At 44.2% G+C, this 20,856-nt stretch overlaps 1 protein-coding gene across 4 annotated transcripts in view; it reads left to right on the forward strand.

Annotated features, from left to right (window-relative positions):
* KCNIP1 (potassium voltage-gated channel interacting protein 1) overlaps positions 1–5,015 on the forward strand; it is a 435,639-nt gene extending 430,624 nt beyond the window's left edge. For all 4 annotated transcript variants that reach the window (XM_040604354.1, XM_040604355.1, XM_040604353.1 and 1 more), the window contains exons 5-8: positions 678–785; positions 1,749–1,853; positions 2,426–2,488; positions 4,735–5,015. In XM_040604354.1, the coding sequence (XP_040460288.1) occupies positions 678–785; positions 1,749–1,853; positions 2,426–2,488; positions 4,735–4,782 (324 nt within the window). In that variant the 3' untranslated portion in view covers positions 4,783–5,015. The remainder of the gene's footprint in view (positions 1–677; positions 786–1,748; positions 1,854–2,425; positions 2,489–4,734) is intronic.
* Positions 5,016–20,856: the final 15,841 nt, after the last annotated feature.

Genomic DNA, 20,856 nt, shown 5'->3' on the forward strand with positions numbered 1-20,856 from the left:
CTGTGTTTAACCAGGCAGTGGCAATCCGAGTGACTCTTCCTTGTAGCAGAACATTTCTAGGAGGGGAATGGCCACTGGAGTATCTTGGCAGTGCTTAAAAACCAGACATGTTTTGCTATGCTTATGTTTGTGCAGTGTTTAAAATATGACAGATTTGGATGGGTGTCCCAGCTTCTGGCCTTGAGCATGCTGCGCTTCTCCTGGCAAGTCCGAGGAGCCAGAGCAGCCACTCTCCTATTGCCTTCAGGATCTACGTCTGTCTTGGACTGGATCTGCTCTTAGTCCCATGCTGGTTTCACAACCCTTACCTCAGGACTAGTAGAGTTTATGGCTGCAGCACCGGTTAGGCCTTCCTGCCCCTCTGGCCTTGCCAAGCTGCCTAACCCGTATCATAAGCTTGGCTTTTACACTGGCTGCAGTTGAGTACTTGAGGACTTTTTTGATTTTCCTGGTTACCTCATACACGTTTATTAGTGTGACAGTACTCAATTCATCTTAGCAGATGCTACATCCATTGAGTCGTCAGAGAGGACATATTTTTGGAAAAGGAAGTCAGAAGAGATTGATAACCATATGCTCTATCCTAACAAGATAAGTCTTTTGACTAGCATTATATAAAGAAAATGACTTAGAAAAGGCTGTTATGAAAATTCATGCTTCTCTCTGCCTCAAACCAGGATTTTGTGATGGCATTGTCCATTCTGTTGCGGGGAACTGTTCATGAAAAGCTGAGATGGACGTTTAATCTGTATGACATAAATAAGGATGGCTATATAAACAAGGAGGTAAGGCTGTATCTGACAAATGTGGTTGACTTCTGAAGAGAGCTGACTGGTTTCTGTTGCAGAGCACAATTAATTTTACATGCAGCTAACTAAATGCAAATCAGACTGGACTTGAGCATTAAGTGCACAGCAATCCTATATTGCATGATTTTGTAGACATATTTTCCTATGTTATAGTGCCTTTAACGGATTGCTTCAGCTAGGAGCAAGATCATAGTTACAGCTACAAACAACACAACCTTTGTGAAGGGAATGGTGGCAATAGCTACTCAGTGAAGTTCAAGGGGGTTCTGGCTGCACTGGGAGGTATGGTATGGGCTCGCCTCCAGCACCGCTCCCAAATTCTACATTATCATTTGGGTTTTATCTTCTTACCTGGTATTGCTTGTTCCCTTTGTGGGAAGCCTTGGTTTTGAGTATGGTAACCTTGAATATTTTGCAAATACATCCTCATCTATCTTCTCAAAACTATTGTGCGTACTGGAGGGTTTGTGGTTGCTGCCACTGGTCATGGAGTTGTGTGGCAGTTTGTGGAAGGTGTGGAGAAGGGCTGGGTTCACAGTGACTGCCATGAAGGTCCCTGGCCCAGGAGGAGGCTGTGGGACAAGGTTGGTGCCACAGTGCTCAGGGCTGAGCATGCCACTTGCAGCCCAGCACTGTCCCCAGCAGCTGCCGTGTCACAGCACACATCCCACAGTGCTGCCTGGCCAGGGCAGGGGAGTGGGCACTGCAGGAGCCTCCAACACGGCTGTGGCAAAGTCATGGCACAGCCAGAAAGAAGCACATGCTTTTTATAGATGAACTTGTGTGTGATGATATGCCTTCATGCACATGTATCAGCATTCTCTCTGCTGTTTTGTAATAGGAGAAGGAGGGTAAAGAAAAGGGCAGTAAAAGAAAGAAATGTGCTACCATTTCTATTAATTGTCCTTTTGTGTTTGTGCTGGCATGCCACTGCTGCAGGAAATGATGGATATCGTAAAGGCAATTTATGATATGATGGGAAAGTACACGTATCCAGTGCTCAAGGAAGATGCACCAAGGCAGCATGTAGAAATATTCTTCCAGGTACTTGATTTTTGATGTGTATTTTCTTAATACTTGAGCTATGCACCAATATACTTTACTGTAAAGTTAGCCCCAGGTTCAATCCTATGCCCCACTATATATTCCAAAGTAAACTCTAGCAGCCGTTCAGCCTAACGCTACAGTGTCTGCTGATTTCCTGGCTCCAAAGGTGTCTCATTTGTCTCTTAGCCCAACTTTTTTCATTGGGAGCTGCCACATCCAGCAGGTCTGAAACCTCTACCCATGTTGCAGCCCCTCTGCATTTCTTTCTGAACTGCCCATAAAGAAAGACAGGAATATGGGTGTTGGCTGGTGAAGCAGTGAATAAATAAATGTTGCCATTAGAGCAGAGGTTGCTGTGTATGTCAAAGAAGGAATAGTTTGAGGTGACCGCAACAAAAGTCCTTCAAACACTGGAGTAAAGAAGTCCTTAGCAATTGGCAAACTTAACCAATGACACTTAGTCTGTAATCTAAGCTTGTGAAGTGCTCTCGGTTTATTCAGGTTGTATCAACTAAGATATAAGTGCAGTGTTATCTATGGAAACAATTTTTTTGTGTTTTATTTTGCAGAAAATGGATAAAAACAAAGATGGTGTTGTAACTTTAGATGAGTTTATTGAATCATGTCAAGAGGTAAGGACAAAATTATAACTGCAATGAAAGGTCTAGCTCATGCCACAGTGTTTGCTTTCCCTTTGAACAAACTTCAGCAAGATGCTGCTCAGGATCCCAGGTTTCCTTCGCTCTGTGAAAATAACAGCTTCAAGACTGAGTTTCTGGTGGTGCTCTGTGAAGCCTGTGACAGAAACAGCAAAGTAGGTTCAGGCTGATCATGGGAGAGGGCCTCTTTGTTGGCAGTGCTTTTGTTTTCTTGAGTGAAGTACCTGATTCTATAGACAAGCAGGTAACTCTAGAGAACACCCATAATGCTCTTAAACATCCTCATTTTGGGGTTGGGTTTTTTTTGAGGGGTGGGGGTTGAGGCTGATATTATCTCTGTGCGCTGCCCCTGGGTATCATGAGCAGGTACCATGTTGCTGGAGCTGCCTAGAGCCAAAGGTCTCTCAAAGTTTTGTAATTACAGCACTGACTTATAAAACCAGTTGATGTTTTCATGGTCAAACATTAAAAGCAAGTGCTGTCCATCATAGCAATGATTTTTATTTATTTATTTCTGGTTTGGAAATAGGCTGCCTCTTTGCAAATTCCTTATGGTAGATTGGTTGTAACAAATATTTGCTGATATTTTTAGCACTGGCACCAAACCAAGCATCTGCATTAACATGTAATTGCCAAGTGTCTGTTGGCTTAGACTGTAATTAACTATGTGAATGTTTGCTCAGAGATCTCTCTAATATTTAATCAGTACGATAAGGACCTCTACATTTTAGAAAGTTTACATTGGTGCTAATAATTGCATACCAGCCCTCCTCTGTACTTCACTTACCCTGAAAAAGCCTTCCCTGCACTCCTCCATACCCAAGCGATGGGAAGATGCTCGCTGTGGAGGGCTGGGCTGGCTTCCCACTGTTTCTGTGTTGAGTCTGGCTCTGGCAACACCCAGATTACTTCTCAGTCAAGGACATGAGGTGGCAAGATCCCTGTTAGCAGATGCACAATACTAGGCTAATTTTTTGCAGTTAATTCGTTCTTGGTCCCTCCTGATTGCTCAGCTTATTTTTGGCCTTGTCTTTAATTTGATCATTTGTGTTGTGTATTTTTCTTCACATTCATAATTTGCCTAGATACATGTGTATGATTAGTTGTCTCATTATTGAAGCAGCTTTGCTTTACTTCTGTTACAGTTTATTTAATCCTCTGCCCTGGTTTGGGTTTGGTTCCCTCTGTTGACATCTTGCACTAGGAGCTGTGCAGACTGATGCACTGACATGTATGGTTCCCTGTCAGATGGGAGCAAACCCTGCAAAGCTACGGTGTCTTGGCTTTTTTCTTTATGAAAATCAAACCAAGTGCACTATGGTCCTTACCACTGCCATTTCTGAGGATATGGCTCATGGGCTGTGAACTCCTAGCACTGCTTTGGAGAGGATGATTGGTTTCTCATGCAAGGTGATATCTTGTACTAGTACCCACCAAACTGTGTTAGAAGTGAGATAGATGGATGCAGCCTCAAAATAAGATATCTGTCGCATCTCATTCCTCTAAGTTGCTCAGTGTCGAAAATTTTCATGTTACAGCCAAACAGTTATTCTAACTCTTGGAATGACTGAATTCCTGGGGGGCGGGGGGAAATCATCATTATGCTTTTGAATATTACTCTGGTTATTACCTCAAAGTACAATTTTGAGAATTCATAAGAAACTGTTCCAGGATTTCCCTTGTGTGTCTCCAACTTTCTCATTTGGACCTGGAACCCTGAAGGGGCTGAGATTGCATGTGTTTTGGATTTGAGCTGGTTGTATTTGTGGGATCAAGAGGTCCTTCAAGGCAGCTTGCTTATCAGTTCAAAATCTGCAGTTTGGTTTGGATTTTTGAAGCGTATTGGCTAAGTACATATTTGTATATTCAGGATCAATGAAATGCAGCTGGGCACTGAAGTCTGAGGGTTCAGTACAGTCACCAGCTCAATGCTGGTGTTTGGTTTTCTGCAGTAAAGCACAGCCTACGCTGAATGTCAGGCTTGTGAGGAGATCCTGTGCTTGTGTGCCTCAAACCACCTCAGGCGCCAAAGAAAGAGACTGCTTTGCTGAATCAGGCCCCGATCACTGAATCAATTCCTGCTCATCGTGGGTGTAAAGCATTACGAAAGCAGGGCTGTTGCCTGCAGTAGCAGGTGCAGAGCCCCTCTTGTGCCACACAAAGTTAGAGTTGTGCTTGTCAATGCTGGTTTTATGAAAATACCTTCTCATTGCTTTCAGGACGACAATATCATGCGATCCTTACAGCTCTTTGAGAACGTGATGTAACCATGTCTGGCAAGCGCTGAAGGAGTCAGAGACTTTCTGTGTAACAAAGATCTCCTTTCTGGGTGAAAGCTTTTTACAATTCAGCCATGTTCAGTGTGCGAGGATTTTGTATGACATCTTCAACCAAATGGCAACCGAATGCAGCCGATCCCACCTCCTCTCCCCACAAGTCATCGGTGGACCTTTGTTTCGTTTTGGAAGCATGTGAATATTTTAAAAAATCCTGACAAGAGAGAACTGCTGCTCAAAGTTCAATGAGTAATATACAGCATTGTTTGCTAGGCATAAGTCCTGCTTTTAATCTAGCAAGCTTGATTACATATGATAGCACGTGTTGATAGCTTACTCGGCCATCTATTGCAAGTAAAAAGCTCAGTCTATACTACCATACGGCAAAACATTTTATGAATGCGTTGCCGTTAATCTGCTTTGACAAAAGGCAAATCTACCAGGGCTGTCTGTTTAAAAAAAAAAAAAAAAAAAAAAATATATATGAACAGTAGATGTACCTAGGACATTAAGCAGACAGCCCGTGTAGCCAAAATCCCCCACGGCAGGGTGGTTGTAACTAGGTGATCTCATAAGTCTGTTCCAGCCTCAACCATTCTGTGATTCTATGGCTCTGCAGAGGTCCCGCTTCTCCTCTCGCATGCACTGGTGCTGCCGCCACTCTGAGTTTGGTGGAGTTTTTCCTGAACACGTTAACCAGAGGATCTTCATGCCAGGGTGAGACAGAAAGGAGCAAAACATGTTGCACATATAAATATTAAACTACAGAACAAATCCTGTTCAGTGATGGTAAGGTCTTGCAAGACTGGGCAGGTTTGTAAGGGCTGGTACAGTACGAGGAATACCTGCTCTGGTCTCAGGCACCTTCTGCAGCCCCAGCACATGGTGGGACACCAAGTGATTCTTCAGTGTGTATCTCTGCAGCACCATGGTCATGTGCTATGGTCCTTTTGGTGTAGTTTGGACATGCTTCCTTCATTCATCATTGGAACATCTGTATTTTTCCATTGGGTGTTACAATAAACTGTTGCCCACTTTGTGTATTTATTTAAGCTTTCCAGTTTTACTCAGTGCAGAAAAGGGCCCAGATGATGCAGCTCTGTTTCCACATACAGACCTTGGCACCCACAAAGTGCCTTTTAAGTTTAGTTAGTAGGGAACTACTTAGTTGTTATTAGTCTCAGAATCAGCTGCTAGGCCCATATGTCCCTTTGGGTAGTTTAACGTTTTCTATAGCACAGTCTTTTTTTTTCCTACAAGGCAGTTGCATGATTTGTACAAGTCCCTTTCCTTACTAATGCCAAATAGAGCATTGGTGTGCAGGGTTGTTTGGTTGTTGGTTTTTTGTTGTTGTTTTCTGTTTTACTAATTAAAAAAAAAAATCATTTAGTAAATGTACTCCAGGGTTGGATTTTGCCCAATAGATTGTTTTTCAGATGAGGAACATGTCAGAGCCTGCTTTGCAGGAGTCTCTTAAGAAAGCTAACACACCAGAGTGCCATTGTAGTCTCCAGGTAGCTGATGGCTGAGAAACCAAGGGAAGGAGGGGAACAGCCAATTTTTCCAGCTGCTCAAACCACACAGAAAGGAGAGTCCCTGCCGTAATGCTACATCACTCCCATCCAGTAAGCATATATTTTTATTATATCAAATACTATATTACAAATATACTGTTAGCGGTGAAAATATATTTTAAAAATTATGTAAGTGGAAGCTTTTTATAATACAAAATATATAGAATGCTTCATTTCTGTAGCCCTATATTTTATAAAAAATTAATCTATTGAAGTATTCCTGATTATAGAAGTAGGTCTGATCAGTACTAGTGTAATGCTATGCGAATTCCCCAAGATGGGACATTTACCCCTTTTACTGTGCTCTTCCATACACTTCTACATAGTCTTCACTTCTTCGCTTGGCCCACTTGTCATCAAAAGTGCTTGTTCAAGTGGGTGAAATTACATGTCCACAGGAATGATGCCCTAGTCTATCCTATTTCTCATCTTTCATACAAATACCATTAATTAATTCCTTCCTAGCAATGAGACAGAGCATAGCAACTCCAATAATGTGCTGTGATTGGCAGAAGTGATGCAAGGCTGTGAGAGTAGTCTTGTCCTCCAGTTGTCTGGTATTGTCTATTCAGTTTTTATTTGATAAGCAATTGATAAAGATACCAGTTATAGCTGAAATACTGCACAATGTTTACACAATTCCTTCTTGATTCTTCTTGCAATCACTTTAGCAGATGGCAGAATTTAATATAACTAATAACCTGCTTTTTTCCTCTCACCAAAAAAGCATCTGTCTATTATCAGTCTAAGCAGTTAACTTCAGCTGGGGGAAAAGTGGTCAAGATAATGGAAAGCAAGCATTTGTGTTGGGCTAGCGCAGTGCCTTTCTGCCCTGATGGTGTGGCTCCAGATGTGCTCGTGAGTTGCATGTACAGCTTGAAAAGCTTTGAAGATGCCCTTTTCAAAAGAAAGCATTAGTAGTTATGTGGTACCACAGTCCCTGATGCTAAATTGATTTCTGGAGTTACTGTGCTGAATGTGGCCTGAGCTATGTTTTCTGTGTCCCCACTAGCAGAAGGTGGTGTGCGGGTGCCTGTGCGGTACGGGCGGTAGCTGCGTTCTGTTGAGCCTGGCCCCAGTTTGGCAGCGTACTGCAAACCTGTGAATGTTACTGTCAGTACATGCTGAAGTGCATTGCTGAAATCAGACTACTGCTAGTGACCCTGTCGTTTTGGCATCTCGTTTTCTGCTCCGCTGTGTCAGTTTTCAGGTCCCAGTAATGATGGGGATGTGTTAGGCAGAGAGGGAGATACTGAAAGCTGCACTGGTCCAGATTCTGCGCTTGAGGCATAACTAGCTTCGATTTTGGTCTTGCAGGAGCACAGACCACACCTGCGCATACCTGATGTGCAGCCCTGGGCTGCCACCTCTCTGCTCCACTTGGCGTGCGTTCTAGCTGAGATAGGAGGATTTGCAAAGTGACACAAAAGAGGTGTATTTTTCACGTAGTTCTAATTGTAAATTCTGTCTGTGGCAGAGTCATTGCTTTTGCGAAACTGTTTATAATCCTGCGGTTGTCTCTGATCCCACTGATATCAGCCAGGGGCTGCTGTGCATCAGTACATAGAAAGCCTCTGGGTTTTCTACGAGCAGCAGATGTGTCTATGGTGTGTGCTCCAGCCAACAGACGGTGGAGATCCAGTGACTGTGAGAGGATTGTACTCTGCATGGAAATGTCTTTGGGTTTGTTTTTTATGTTTTCCGTGAACATTACTTTATAAACTTGCAAAGCCTCCCATCGCTCATAAATGGGGCTTGCAATATTTATGGCAAATAGTACTACAGCTTTCTAAATAAAACATGGTATGCTATTCTAATCTCATACCGTCATAAATCCTACTGCCAGTATGCGGAAAGTAGTTACTATGTGGGCTTCTAAGTTACAGTTAAACTATCTGTCAATGCTATCAGCTGTGCAAATTTCCTCAAAGTTGTGAACGTTTAAATAATGTCTGAATCATTAGTCTGACTGTTTCATTAGTTACAAACATTAGTCTGCATCTCCATGCCAGCTTTTTCTAAAAAAAAAAAAAAAAAAAAAAAGCTTTCTAACATGCATTTTAGGCAACAATCTGTTGAAAAATAGGAATGTGATTAATGATAATGCAAAAAAAAAAAATAGTGTGCCTGTTACTGTTGATGTTTGTTTTCCTGTTACTTTGAATGCGTTGCAATGTTGTAAGTAATCATGAGTCAAGCTATAAACCTGAGGTGTGGAAATCCTAAGGTTCAAGTATTGTGGGCAGAACTTTGGTATTGCCTGACTGAGACACGTGTTGAGAACAAACATCTTTGTGTCCATATGTGACCTCTGATAAGATGGTAGCATAGCAGCAGCGTAACAACCTTTTATTATAATTATTATTATTATTATTATTCATGGAAGTGCCATGAAAGACCTAAGGAAATGTGCAAATATTATAAATTGTGATAACTAAAGCCATGTTAATGGAGCAGCAATGCATAGCTTCACTCTTACAAATGCTATTCTCCAACAGCAATTTGTATTAAATTTTGTTGAATGGTTTTAAAAATGTTGGTTTTAATAATAAAAAGAAAATATCTGTAGGAGGGTGTCCTTTTTTACTTAAGGGACACTGTCAGGTTAAAAATTTACAGTGAAACTTTTCAAAGCAGGACTCTTACAAAGACATAGCTATCTGCATAGAGGCTGTGTAATTGCCGTGAACGTAACATTTACATGCTAATGATTTATTTGCATCACTGATTCAGGGGTGTTCTTATATTTGGTGCAGTGACACACACCTAATTGATGGGCTGGCCCTTGTGTAAATAAGAGTTCAGAAATATTCTACCTGCATCACTGATGGTATCTTGGAGTAATTAAAATTGGAAGCTTATAGGCATGTCATTCCTCTTCAGCATTTTAGCTTAAGTATAACCAAGAGAACAGCAATCGAGTTGAAAAAAAACACAAGCATGATTTCATTTGAAAGAAAAGAAAAATTAAACAAAACCTGGCAGTGTCCCTTTAGCTCTGGTTTGTTGTAAACATCCATTCTGACACATGGGGAAATGCAGAAGAAATTTTGCGAGACTATATATATGTGTGTACATATATATATATAAAGAACTTGCTCAACTTCGTTCTGTAGGGTATAATATGTCTACCAGCACATCCCAGGAAAAAGAACATTCTCTTGCATACATGCAGAAATGTGAAAATAAAGATGCCTGTGTGAAACGTGGTGTTGGTCTCACTCCAGTGCCTTTCAAGGTTGCGTTGCCCAGCTGGCAGCTCCCCCGGCCAGCTCTTGGCTGTGCAGACAGCAAGCGAGTGGCCTGGGGACAGCCACCTCTGCCATCGAGGCACCAGCCTGCTCAGAAGAGACAACAATTCCCCGTGGAAAATGCCAAACCTGACTTCTCTCTGTCCCTGCAAATAAAAGGTGTTGCAGCTGCCTGTCCAGCACCTCTCGCTAGCCCCGAAGCGGACCCAGCTGCTGCTAGGCAAAGCGTGCTCTGCCTCACTGCACGTGTGTATGGCTTTTGTTCATTTTTCGGCACCAGGTTTGCCTGAGTGGCTGTCTGAAGTCTAAGTCACCGCTGTGAGATATTGGACACCTCTGATTTTGTTCTCAGCCCATCACCACTGCAGACTGAGCATCTCGTCCTGCAGCCTGTGTGGGCTGGGTCATTGCATCTGGTGGTTTGAAAGGGCAGTGGAGGAGAGGGCAGGTAGGCACTGGCAGTGAGGGCTGTCCCCACAGCACCTCCGGGAAAGTTCTGCAGAGCATGGTAGGGTGAAACTGAGGCAGGGCCCGCAACTCAGCATGTGAAAAAGGTTACTTTTGAATGCAACAGTAGCTTTTTCTTACTGTGAGACTAACTGCAATCTCTGCTTATCCACCCAGGTCCAGCAAAGCTGGCACATGAAGGTCTGCTTCTCTGGACAAGTAGAAGTTATCAGCTACCCAGTTCTCTTGCATTTGGGGCCAGAAGATGCATCTGAGATGGAGAAACATGAAGAAAACATGCAGTGTGCTGTGGAAAGTGAGGCTTGTAGCCTGGTAGGGTGGAATGTCACTGGGAACACTGTGGGAAACCAAGTAAAAACAAATTGGCAAGGTATCGGTAACAGCGGTATGAAATCCTCAGTGTATTTAAATCACAGGTTAACATGGGAGGTTATCAACCGCAATGGGCCAGTCAAGGACAGACATTTATAAACTTTATAAACTATCTGTGTTGTAAGTACAGTGAAATCGAGTGTCAGGTGGAGCCTGATGTTTGCTCATCTTACGCTGACACTGAGGCCAGCTGAGGTGATGCATCCATGTGTCCGGGTGACAGTCACCCCAGTCTGCACAGCACAGGTAAATGCATACAGGCTTCCAGTTGGCAGTTGCTCTTGTCAAATTCTGTCCCAAAAGAACGCCTATGATAGCTGGCTTTGAGAACTAATTTAAAAAAAAAAACGAGTTCATGTAATATTTTTTTTATAAAAGTGCTCATGCAAAATATGTCTACAAATATATCTAAGAGTAGAGAAGGTGAACTTTGAAGAACAGAATCTAGAGGAAACTATTTCCAATTCACAGAAAGAGAACTGAAGCAAAATTTTGCATCCTTCCATCACGTCAGATCTGTACTGTGTGAGATGAGGCAGAAGCAGAAGTCCTGCTTGTCCTAATTGATTGGAGAGCTGGCGATGGATGATGGACCTACCCCTGCTGCTTGGCCAGGAGAGGCTGCTCTTTGCAAACAGGAGACCTGTCCCACTCACCCATCAGGAGGTGCAAAATGAACTGAGGATCTCCAGACCCTCAGTGGATGTGGTTATTTCCAGCCTGTTTTGTTTAAACTTTTCTTTTGTCTTGTAGAAGAGAAATGTGTCTTTCTCCATTTGTTGTTGCAGGGACTCTAATCACTGTGGGGCTCTGGCTGGACCCCCCCGGGGGGGAGGCACCTCCCGGCAGTGCAGGTTAAGTTGCCATATTGAGTGTGAAATTCCCCTGCGAACTATTCTGCTGTCCTGGCCCTGGCGTTGCATCTGGCCAGTGTAGCAGCTCCCCGTGCTGCCCGCAGAGCCTGTGGGAGAGCCAAGGTACCAGCTACCAGGGGCATCTGCCCTCTTAACTCAGGCCAAGGGCTTCTGCAAGAGGCTGGTCGTGCAGAAAGGGGAGGATTGCCTTTAAAACCTGGGATGCTTTTAAAGATGCTTGTTGTTGCGATTTTCAATCGCAGCCAGCTGCCGTGAAACAGAGAACAGGAACAGGGCTGCAGCACAACAAAACAATTTTTTGCTCATAGGAATCAGCTCTGACCTGAAGTCTCGCTGCAGAAGAAAATCAGCCCAGATGCTTACTACTGTCACGCAGGGCCAGGAATCCAGAGAAAAAAATGTAAGAATGAGGCCATTCTGGTCAGCATGAACACTCCTCCCCAAACCTTACGACCTTCCTTCCCTACACTACCGGTTTTCTTGTGACCATGTTCTTACTGTCTCAAAAACCCAGCTGGGTTGCTCTGCCTGCAGCTGAAGCGGGTGGAAGAATGACAAAGCCACGTTGCCACTTTCCTAGATTTTTAGAGTGTGTTTTCAGTCTTTATATTTGCAGGGAAAGCAGAGGAGCCCGTACACTGATGGTGTAAAGGATGGAGGTGAAAGGATCATTGTTAGTAATGTGCAGTCATCTCTTGTTAAAAATGTCTGTGAAAAGTTAGTGCTGATCCAGAACTTTCCAGAAAGATAGGAAGTTATTGGAAGGTGATGATTTAAAAAAAAAATCAAAGATTGATTTTACAATCCCAGGGTTAAATTGATTTGTTGGCATTTTCACAGACACTTATCCACTTAACCTTTTTTTTCTAATTATCTTATTGATTTAGTTATAAATCAATATAAATCGAAAATATATAACAATGTAAGTATACAAGGAGGTAAAAGTCAGCACAATGTTTTCTGTCTGAACAGTTATTGTAAATTTTGGAGAACCTGGAACATGTAGAAGTACAAGAGACTTATATTTCCTTCACACAGCATGAGCGTTGCAGAAGACTATTTGCCATTATGTTACTAACTAGTTGTGCATAAGAAAAATAACATTAATTTTAGTGAGTGAGCATTGCAGTGGTGGGAGACAAGACCTATCTGTGCTGTAATTGATAAATGGTAAGACTCCTTGGGAAAACCTATGTGTTTCTATGACAAACTGAGTTGCAAAAAATACCTCTAAGTTGTTCTCAATTTTTGTTTCAGATTTTAAAAAATTTATCTTGGTTTATTTGCCTTATATTTGTTTTATTTTGCGCTAAACTGTGATATTGTAATGCTAAAATCTGTAAGGACATATTCTACAAACAAGTTACTGAACTGTTTTCTAGATCGGTCCTTTTGTATTCAAGTAGCTGGACACAAGCAAACAAGAGACGCTTCAAAAGGAAGAGAAGGTAAGAAATTGCAATCACAGCAAAACCTTGCAGTGATTTTATCAGTAACATAAAATTAACAGAATATTTAAGCTTGTAGTTTAGACCTTACTGTAGCAGTGAATATTAAGTGCATGCCATAAATAAAACCCAGGAAAATACCGTGTAGATTTTGGCAGCTTCAAAGTTCAAAAGCAGAATTTCAGAACTTGAAAATTCACTTTTCTGAGAGTATATTTAATGCCCATTTGGGACAGAAATCTCATTACAGCTTGTGAAAAGGATATTCCAGGGCTCAAGCAGCCCCACTCAGCAGTCAAAAAAAAAAAAAAACATTGCAGAAATCAGTGTGACATTGTGCAGAGACCTGTAGGTAATTTTAGATAATATAAAAAGCCATGTTCAAAAATTTGATAAACAAGGAGGGGCGTACTGTTCCTTTACGGTAGCTTTACTACAGGTTTGGGCTGGTATTTATAATACTTCTATGACCTCTCTGTTGACAGTCTGTGGACACCTTGCCATCTCCCGTGTGCATCTCCAGAGCCCCCAGTGAGGCTGGGAGGTGCTGCCTGGTGCCTGTGTAGGGGCTGAGAGGGGCCATACGACTGCGGAGGTAATTTGGACAGAGCCGGGAACGAAGCCAACCTTTCACACACTAGGTGAGTCCTTGTGCGTTCACTATTCCTTTCCTCCAAGGACGAGTCCACGGAGTAAGAAGATACCCTGTTGTAGGGGTCTGGGGCTAGAGCTCCCATGGGGAAGGGGCTGGAGGTGCCTCCTGGTACGGATGAAGTCTGGAAGGGGCAGACCGAACCCACGGGGTCTGTGTTGGCCCGCAGAGAGAACGCAAAAATGTAACAAACCTGGTCAAACCTGTTCCCCATGCTGGGGTTTCTCTCCTTTGGCTTTTTTTAGCACTTGGCAAAGAGAGGAGCAATAGACGTTGTTTGGCTGGTCTTCTATGGTTTCGCTCTCGAGGTATTTTTAGCACATTGATACACGGGTGCCTGGGCCCTGGCTGGGCGAGTTTCTTCCTTGTTTTCAGTGAGGCATCACTGCAACTCTGCCAAACCCTCAGCTTCCACCCCCAGTGCAAGCAGGGTTGGGAACCAGCCCAGAAGACAGCCATCATTCAGGTACTGGGGCACTGACACAGAAAACAGAAAATGGTCTGAGGCCTCTGTGTACCCTGTACTTGAGGCACCTCTCAGTGCTCCTCCACTCCCTGCATGGAGCTGGGCAGTATCGTCATTATTGTGATGATGTAATAGATTTTATAGTCACCAACACTCTCGGTATGGACTGAATTTCCCAGTGCAATGTTTTTTTCTGAACACCAAAATGTTATTCACTAACATAAACCCGCCTCCTTTACTTGCACTGCTCATGTTGAATTTACAGGAGCAGCTGTCTGGTATCTGCAGCTGAGTTGCCCAATGTTCAGGGATATTTTAGGATATTGTTGGCGTTCCATAGGTGAAGGAATAGAGGCAACAGTTATAGAGCAAGTGCTGACTATGCCTCATGCAGTCCCTGCCTGGCAAACAGGAAAAAAAGAAAAAGGCTGTGGTGTTTGTTCAGAGCTGCTGAGAATGTTAATGAAAAGCAATTACAAAAAACTGGTGGTGAGTCCCCATGTATTAATCTTTATTAGAGTTAAATTTTCCTTTGCAAATGTGACATACCATCAGGTTTCTTCCTCAAGGGTGTGCTTTGTGGGATGGTACAGGGAAGAGTGTGCGGCGTTCCCAAAGTAGCTATTAATTTCCCCCAAGCGCTTTTAGCAGACGAGACTTGCAGAGAGCCAGCTAACCCAAGCCAGGGTGGCACCTGAGCCACTGGCGGGTGCGGCTGGGGACACTACTGTCACTCGGTCGTTCGTGCCACGTAGCGCAGTCCAGCAGCAATGAGCGAGGTTTGCAGTTAACCAGGGCTGCCAGACTGAAACAAAAACTGCACAGCGCAGATTGGGGGGGGTGGGGGGGGGGAGGGGGCGGAGTGTAGCTTCTCTCATTAACCATTTCTAGTTGAGCGGCAACTACTTTAATATGGCAACAGCGGCAAACTCTAAAGAATTGCATGGGTTAAAACATCAGTTTTATTCCTTTCAGTGATGTCCCTTTTGATACAGTGCATGCATTCACTGGCAGGCAGTTACATGGCCCTAATAAAAGCAAGTTCACTTCGATAATTGTACTGGGGCTCTGCCAGGACACCTGGTTGCCAACAGGCCCAGGGGGACATGCTCGTCAGTACTTTTCCAGATGCCACATAGCTTTTTCAGGGGGTGTGATGATCTGACATGACTGTAGATGTAGCAGTAAATAGGCTACAGGGCCTTTAAGGACACCAGACATTTTCTCTCATCAGATAGTTATCAGTGTCGTACCAAAGGTCATGTTCTCCATCAGCTCACAAGAGTTTCAATGATTTTTGGTACCAGGAACTTGTTATTTTATTTGTGCCAGGACTGGATGTACTTTATACTGTAACAAACATAAACTGTAAATAATTACAAGTGAAAATGCCAGATTTCTTCCTCCTTTATGTGATTTCCCTTTTGGTTTGTTGTGTGCATTCCCTGGCAGACAGGCATATGGCCCTGACCCATCTTGAAGATCAAGAGTGACCCTGAGAAGGAGTGGCCTGAAACCTACTTTATCCCAGACACACAAGGAGCATCAGTCTGGCTCTGACACAAGGCCTGTGGGAAGCTGATGCCAGCTCCATCACACGCAGCAGGGGCAGGGAATTCTGCAGGTAGCATGCACTGAACTATGTAAATGCTGTTAAGACTTTTCTTTATCTTTTGAAGCGCAGAACTGAAGGTAAGCCTACAGTCAGTTCTTTTTATCCCTTTAAAATATATTCATAGTCCTTTAGGAAAGCTCCATTATATAAAATTTCTTTCCTTTTCCTTGTTTCCATAGTGCTCAGAATGATCTATGCCAAAGGCAAACATTTCAGTAAACAAAACGAAAGATGTGTGTTGTGATACCATTCAGACTCAGTTTAAAGATGTCTAAGGTCATGCCCTCAGAAGAAAGCCCAGCAATGTTTTTGTTCAGGCTATTTTACATCCCATCATAATTCAAAGTTAAGTTAATGTTTCGCCTCGGGCTGCAGTAAATTAGATACAACAGTATTTCCTCATTCACAAAGTAACAGCAGTTACCATTTTACTTTGTCCACACTGCTCTGTTGTGCTGATAAAGGAAAAAGACATTGCTTAATCCCTTCTAACAAGACTGTTGAGACTGTTTTAAAAAACAAAATACATTTCTGTACTGCATTGCCCATTGCTGAGGCATATTTAAGACTGCTGAGCCTCAACCTATTCTAGGTAACGAGAGCTGGCTAGTGGCAAACCTACCACAACTATTTGATAAGCTAAAAATAAAACTAAACCCATACGAACCTCAAGATGATTTTTCCACCTCATTTTGTTTCACCCAAAAGCAGAAAATGCTTGTTCCTTGGAGATTACTGAAGCACTCTGTGAGTGAGCTTTTCAGCATGCCCTCTTCGATGGAGGTACCGGACACACGCACATCTGGATGCGATGCAGCTGAGCAGTGCGCACCCGACCAGCTTCTTGCTGAGGAGCGATGCCCCTGCCCAAGGTGCCGGAGCTCCCCATGGAGGACCAGGGCTTGGTGTGTAACACAGGGTAAGAGCTTCAGGTAGGACGTTTATCTGCTCTTTTACTCATCTGCTGGTGGTGCAAATTACTTTCAGATCCCAAATGGTAAACAAGAATCTAATATCTTCCACTATCCAGAACTTCTCAGCTCAAAAATAACATAACACAAGGATTATTATTCTTGAGTAGTGAAAATAATAGTATGAAGTGTCTTCTTATAACCCACACCCAGCCACTTCACAAGCTAAACACTGCAGTGTGTCCATACCGGCTCTCTGTGACTGGGACGAAATGAAAATCCAAAAGATTTCTAATTGAGTACATTGCTGCAGTGCTTCCTGAGAGGCATGGAGATGCTGGGGGGGGGCGGGTCCCTGCTGCATCATCACCTCCCCCAGGTACTACAGCTGCTCCAGTGGAAACACTACTGTGCTGCAGAGGGGATGAATCCCACTGGTAAGTGCCATCACATTTGGAGAGAAGCACAAAGCATTCATGTAGTAATTTATGGTGTTCATCCAAGTATTTTGGCATTTGATTTTTTTGCTTAAAAGCCACCACCCCACCCTTGAAAGAAAACAATATAAAAATATAAGGTCCTTTGAGGGGGAAAGTTCTTAATTAAAAAAAACAAAAGTAGTTGTCTTTCAGCTAAGTTTTTTTGTGTTTATGGTGTTCAGAACAGTTCCAAAAAACATGCACTACCAGTAGAGAGAACTTTCCTTCTCATTTGCATGCACATCAGAAACTAGTACTTACTGCAGCTTGTCTGATAGGTACATCTTGATCTGGTCTGCTCTCTCAGTATTTCATCCTATTAACATAAAAATAAGCAGTAATTTCCAATAGATCCTAATCTAGTGCCAGCTAAAATATCTGCCCAGCTTTTGACAGCTTAAGTCATTTATATGGATGAAATATATATTTAATAAATTAGGGAGCAGAAAGGAATGACATCATATCAGATGATGAGTAAGAGTTTTGGCCAAAGGTTAAACCACAATTGTGCATTAATCTGAGACGACAACAAAATGTTGTGCACCTGAAACAGTGTGTCCAATTGATTGTTCCCAGGCTCATTCCTGTATCTGACAAGAGGTTACATTGAACTTTTTTTGCTTTTAAAGTGTATTCTTTAAGTGAGTTAGAAAGCTGTACAAGAGTCTAGGCTTGAACATTGGGTGCTGATGTGCATACAGATAAAATAATGTTTTCAGGTTGCAAGGGGCAATGTCACAATGGAAATAATCAAATGGGGTTTCAGATTGGAGAAAAAAACATGCCTGGTACCAGCCCAGAACTTTTGTTCCTACCTGAAATGTTTTTTTGTCTCAACCATTAGCAGTACTGGTGCATTAGACCTGTTAACAAGACAGTATTGGCAAAAGAATTTGTGGCTAGTGTTGCTTGTTTTTCAAAGAACAGCTGGAACCTGAAATGTGGTCTGTGGCGAACGGCTGCCTGGCCATGGATAAGTGGCAGTGTTGGGTAGGTTTTGCAGAGCGCTGGACACACCAGGTTGCTGGGAGGTTGGCTTGGGGCTGCCCGAGTGTGGACACGTGGGAAACCGCGCTGACAGGCAGCTGTCCTGCAGCCTGGTTCCCCTGTGCCTCCATGCATTAGCAGTTCATAAAGCTAATGTTCACATGTTACAAGGGTTTAAAATACTGGATGAAAGGTAAGATGTCACCTGTTACTTGTGTGGCACATACACTGTGTTCTGGAGCAGGACGCCGTGCTGCGGGCAGCAGCGTCTGCGGGCAGCCTGGGCTCACACCAAGGCTTGGTGGGGCAGCTGGTTTACCTAACCCTTCTGCTTGCCAGAGGAAAAAACAACGAATCCTGGTGATCAAGAGTCAGAATAAGAGAAGATGAGCAGAAAAGCATGTTTCCATGAATCTTTGTCTTTAGAGGAGATAGTGTGAACAGCTGTTATCTCCAGTTTTCATATGGGTGGCTAAGGCACGGAGCAACAACAGAATTTCTCAAAGTAACCCAGAGGCTCGCTCTGACCGCTGACACTATCCCAGACACACAAGGAGCATCAGTCTAGCTCTGACCCGAAGCCCGTGGGAAGCCAGAGCCAGCTCTGTCACACACAGCAGGGGCAGGGAATTCTGAACTGTGTAAATGCTGTTAAGACTTTCCTTTATCCTTTGAAGTGCAAAACTGAAGGTAAGTCTACCATTATTTCTTGTCCCTCTTTCAGCCCATTCTTTCCCTGGAGGATGTCTCTGTCCGGCGATGTGTTGGGGTGCAGTGTGCGCAGGCACCTCTCGGCAGGGTGCTGGGTCAGGCTGGGAAGCGTGGGGGGCACTGCGCGGTGGGGCCATGATGCTGCGGGTGCCCAGCAGGGCAGACCCTGTGGCAGGGCAGACAGTGGCGCAGCTGTGTTAGGGCAGCCTGGCCGGCCGCTGCTCCTGCCGTTCCCATTAACAATGAGGATTGTATTGAGGCACAGGGAGAAAAGGGTCGTTTGTTTGCTTGTTTCCAGTTAATCAATTAAGAACACTTTAAAAGGTAGCAAGAAAAAAAATTGCTGTGTTGAACCTGCCATGTAATTAATAGGAACAAATATATCCACACCGATGTCATCTCCCACACCTTTCGTTTTCTGTGGTAGGTACCTTCTGCAGGAAAATCCCTGTTCTAGTGCAGAAGGGAACCACGGAGCAGAGGTGATGGAGGGGCAGGAGCCGGGCGCTGAGGGTGTTGCTATGTCCTTGCTCTGCTTACAGCAGACACATGGTGAGGTGGGGAGGGTCACTACCTGGATTGACCCGTTCCCTGGCAAAAGGCCTGAGACGCTGGTGATGGCTCGCCTGCATTTCAGCCGGGGCTGGACCCCGGCTGTGCTCCCCAGGATCTTGCATGGGGAAGCACAGACCAGCTCCCGTGCAGCCTGAGTCTGGTTTGAGGTTTGCATTTGCTTTATCATTTCACCCAAAAAGAGATATTGGTAACAACTGAGTGGGGTTTTTTTGGTATTGGTATATTGGTAAAAACTGAGTATTTTCTTTTTTTCTGTAGACCCCATTGTCAAGTCAGAGTTTGCTGTAAATAAGTCTACAGTATAAAATGATGTTTATTTTCTCATGTCATCAATTTTCTGCCTCCTCTTTCTATTTTGTCTTTCAGGCATTCATTTTGGAAAATCTAGAAAGGTAATTTATGTGCAATGTTTCTGGCTTGACAGTCTCCTTAAATGCTGAAATGGGGCAGAAATACAGCTGATGTGGTGATGTTTGTCTCCAGGTCACTGCTGTAGCTGTGCCATTACCTTGCCATGCCTGGGCGACTGCTCCTTTCTCCAGGTAGTCTTTGGCAAAAGCCCAGTCATTACCTCTCATTGTAGTAAGAGTGGGTGTCGCTGCTGTTTTAAGCTGCCAGGAGCCCAACACATAGCTACAGAAAATAAATGTGGTATGAGCTGATTGATTTATCTGCATTTTCTAGCCCAGCAATTAACTCCGCTTTTGGGAGGCAGTACCAAAGCAGCAAGCACGCTCTAATGCCAGATCAGAGCTGATAACATATTCCTCCCTTTCCCGGGCCTTCGCTAGCACAGAGATCAGCCTATTAAGGAATAATCTCCCAAAGCATCACCCAGCCTCAACGAGGAGCATCGCCGGCTGTACTGCGGCAGAGCAGAGCCTGGCCAGCCGCTGGAGACGGAGCAGGAAGCTACAGGTGCCAGGGACGGGAGGGAGGTGGCAGCTGGGAAGTCACTGCTCTCACCCTGCTTTTTGCCAAATTGCTTTGAAACTTATTGTTACTGCACAGATACGCTTCCCCATTACCTTAAGAGCTAAGTGGCCCTAAACGCATCATAGCCCTGCGCTGGTGGCTGCTGGTGGCTGCATGGGTGGTCCATGCTGGCTGCTGTGCCGTGGGACCAGCACGCAGGGTGACTCGTGGGGGGGGGGGCAGCTGTGGCTCGTGGCTGCGGAGTGTGAGGTCTGTGGGGAGACTGAGGCAGGTGGGATGCTTCCGACCTGGGAGCAGCGGCTGGGAAGTGGAGCCCACAGGTACTGGTGAGTGCCCGAAGGCCCCGTGGTAGCACAGGCTCAGCAGTGGGCTCTCAGTCCTGGGGAGGCAGGGGTGGGAGGGGGAGAGAGGGGGAGCTGCTTTTTCCACTGCTTGCCTCCCACGCTATCCCGAACAGGCTGCACCCCCTCTCCCTGTCGGCATGCTCCCTTTCTCTCAATTTCTCACTTGTGTAAGCTGGGGTTATATTTATCCCAGCCCTTAAGGATGCTAATAATTCAATTCAGATGCTGTAGTTAAAAGCTACAGCACATAAGCGAGCATTCCTGCTGGGGAGTGTTTTGTGTCAGCAGCCCAGCAGCTCGCTGATGCATCAGCTGGGAATGCAACAGGTACAAGGGCAAAGTCAATGCCACGAAGAGGAGACACCAAGGAGAAGGCTGCTGCCAAGGCAATCTCCCTGAG

This window comes from Falco naumanni, chromosome 8 (assembly GCF_017639655.2).
Source record: "Falco naumanni isolate bFalNau1 chromosome 8, bFalNau1.pat, whole genome shotgun sequence".
Taxonomy (NCBI): domain Eukaryota; kingdom Metazoa; phylum Chordata; class Aves; order Falconiformes; family Falconidae; genus Falco; species Falco naumanni.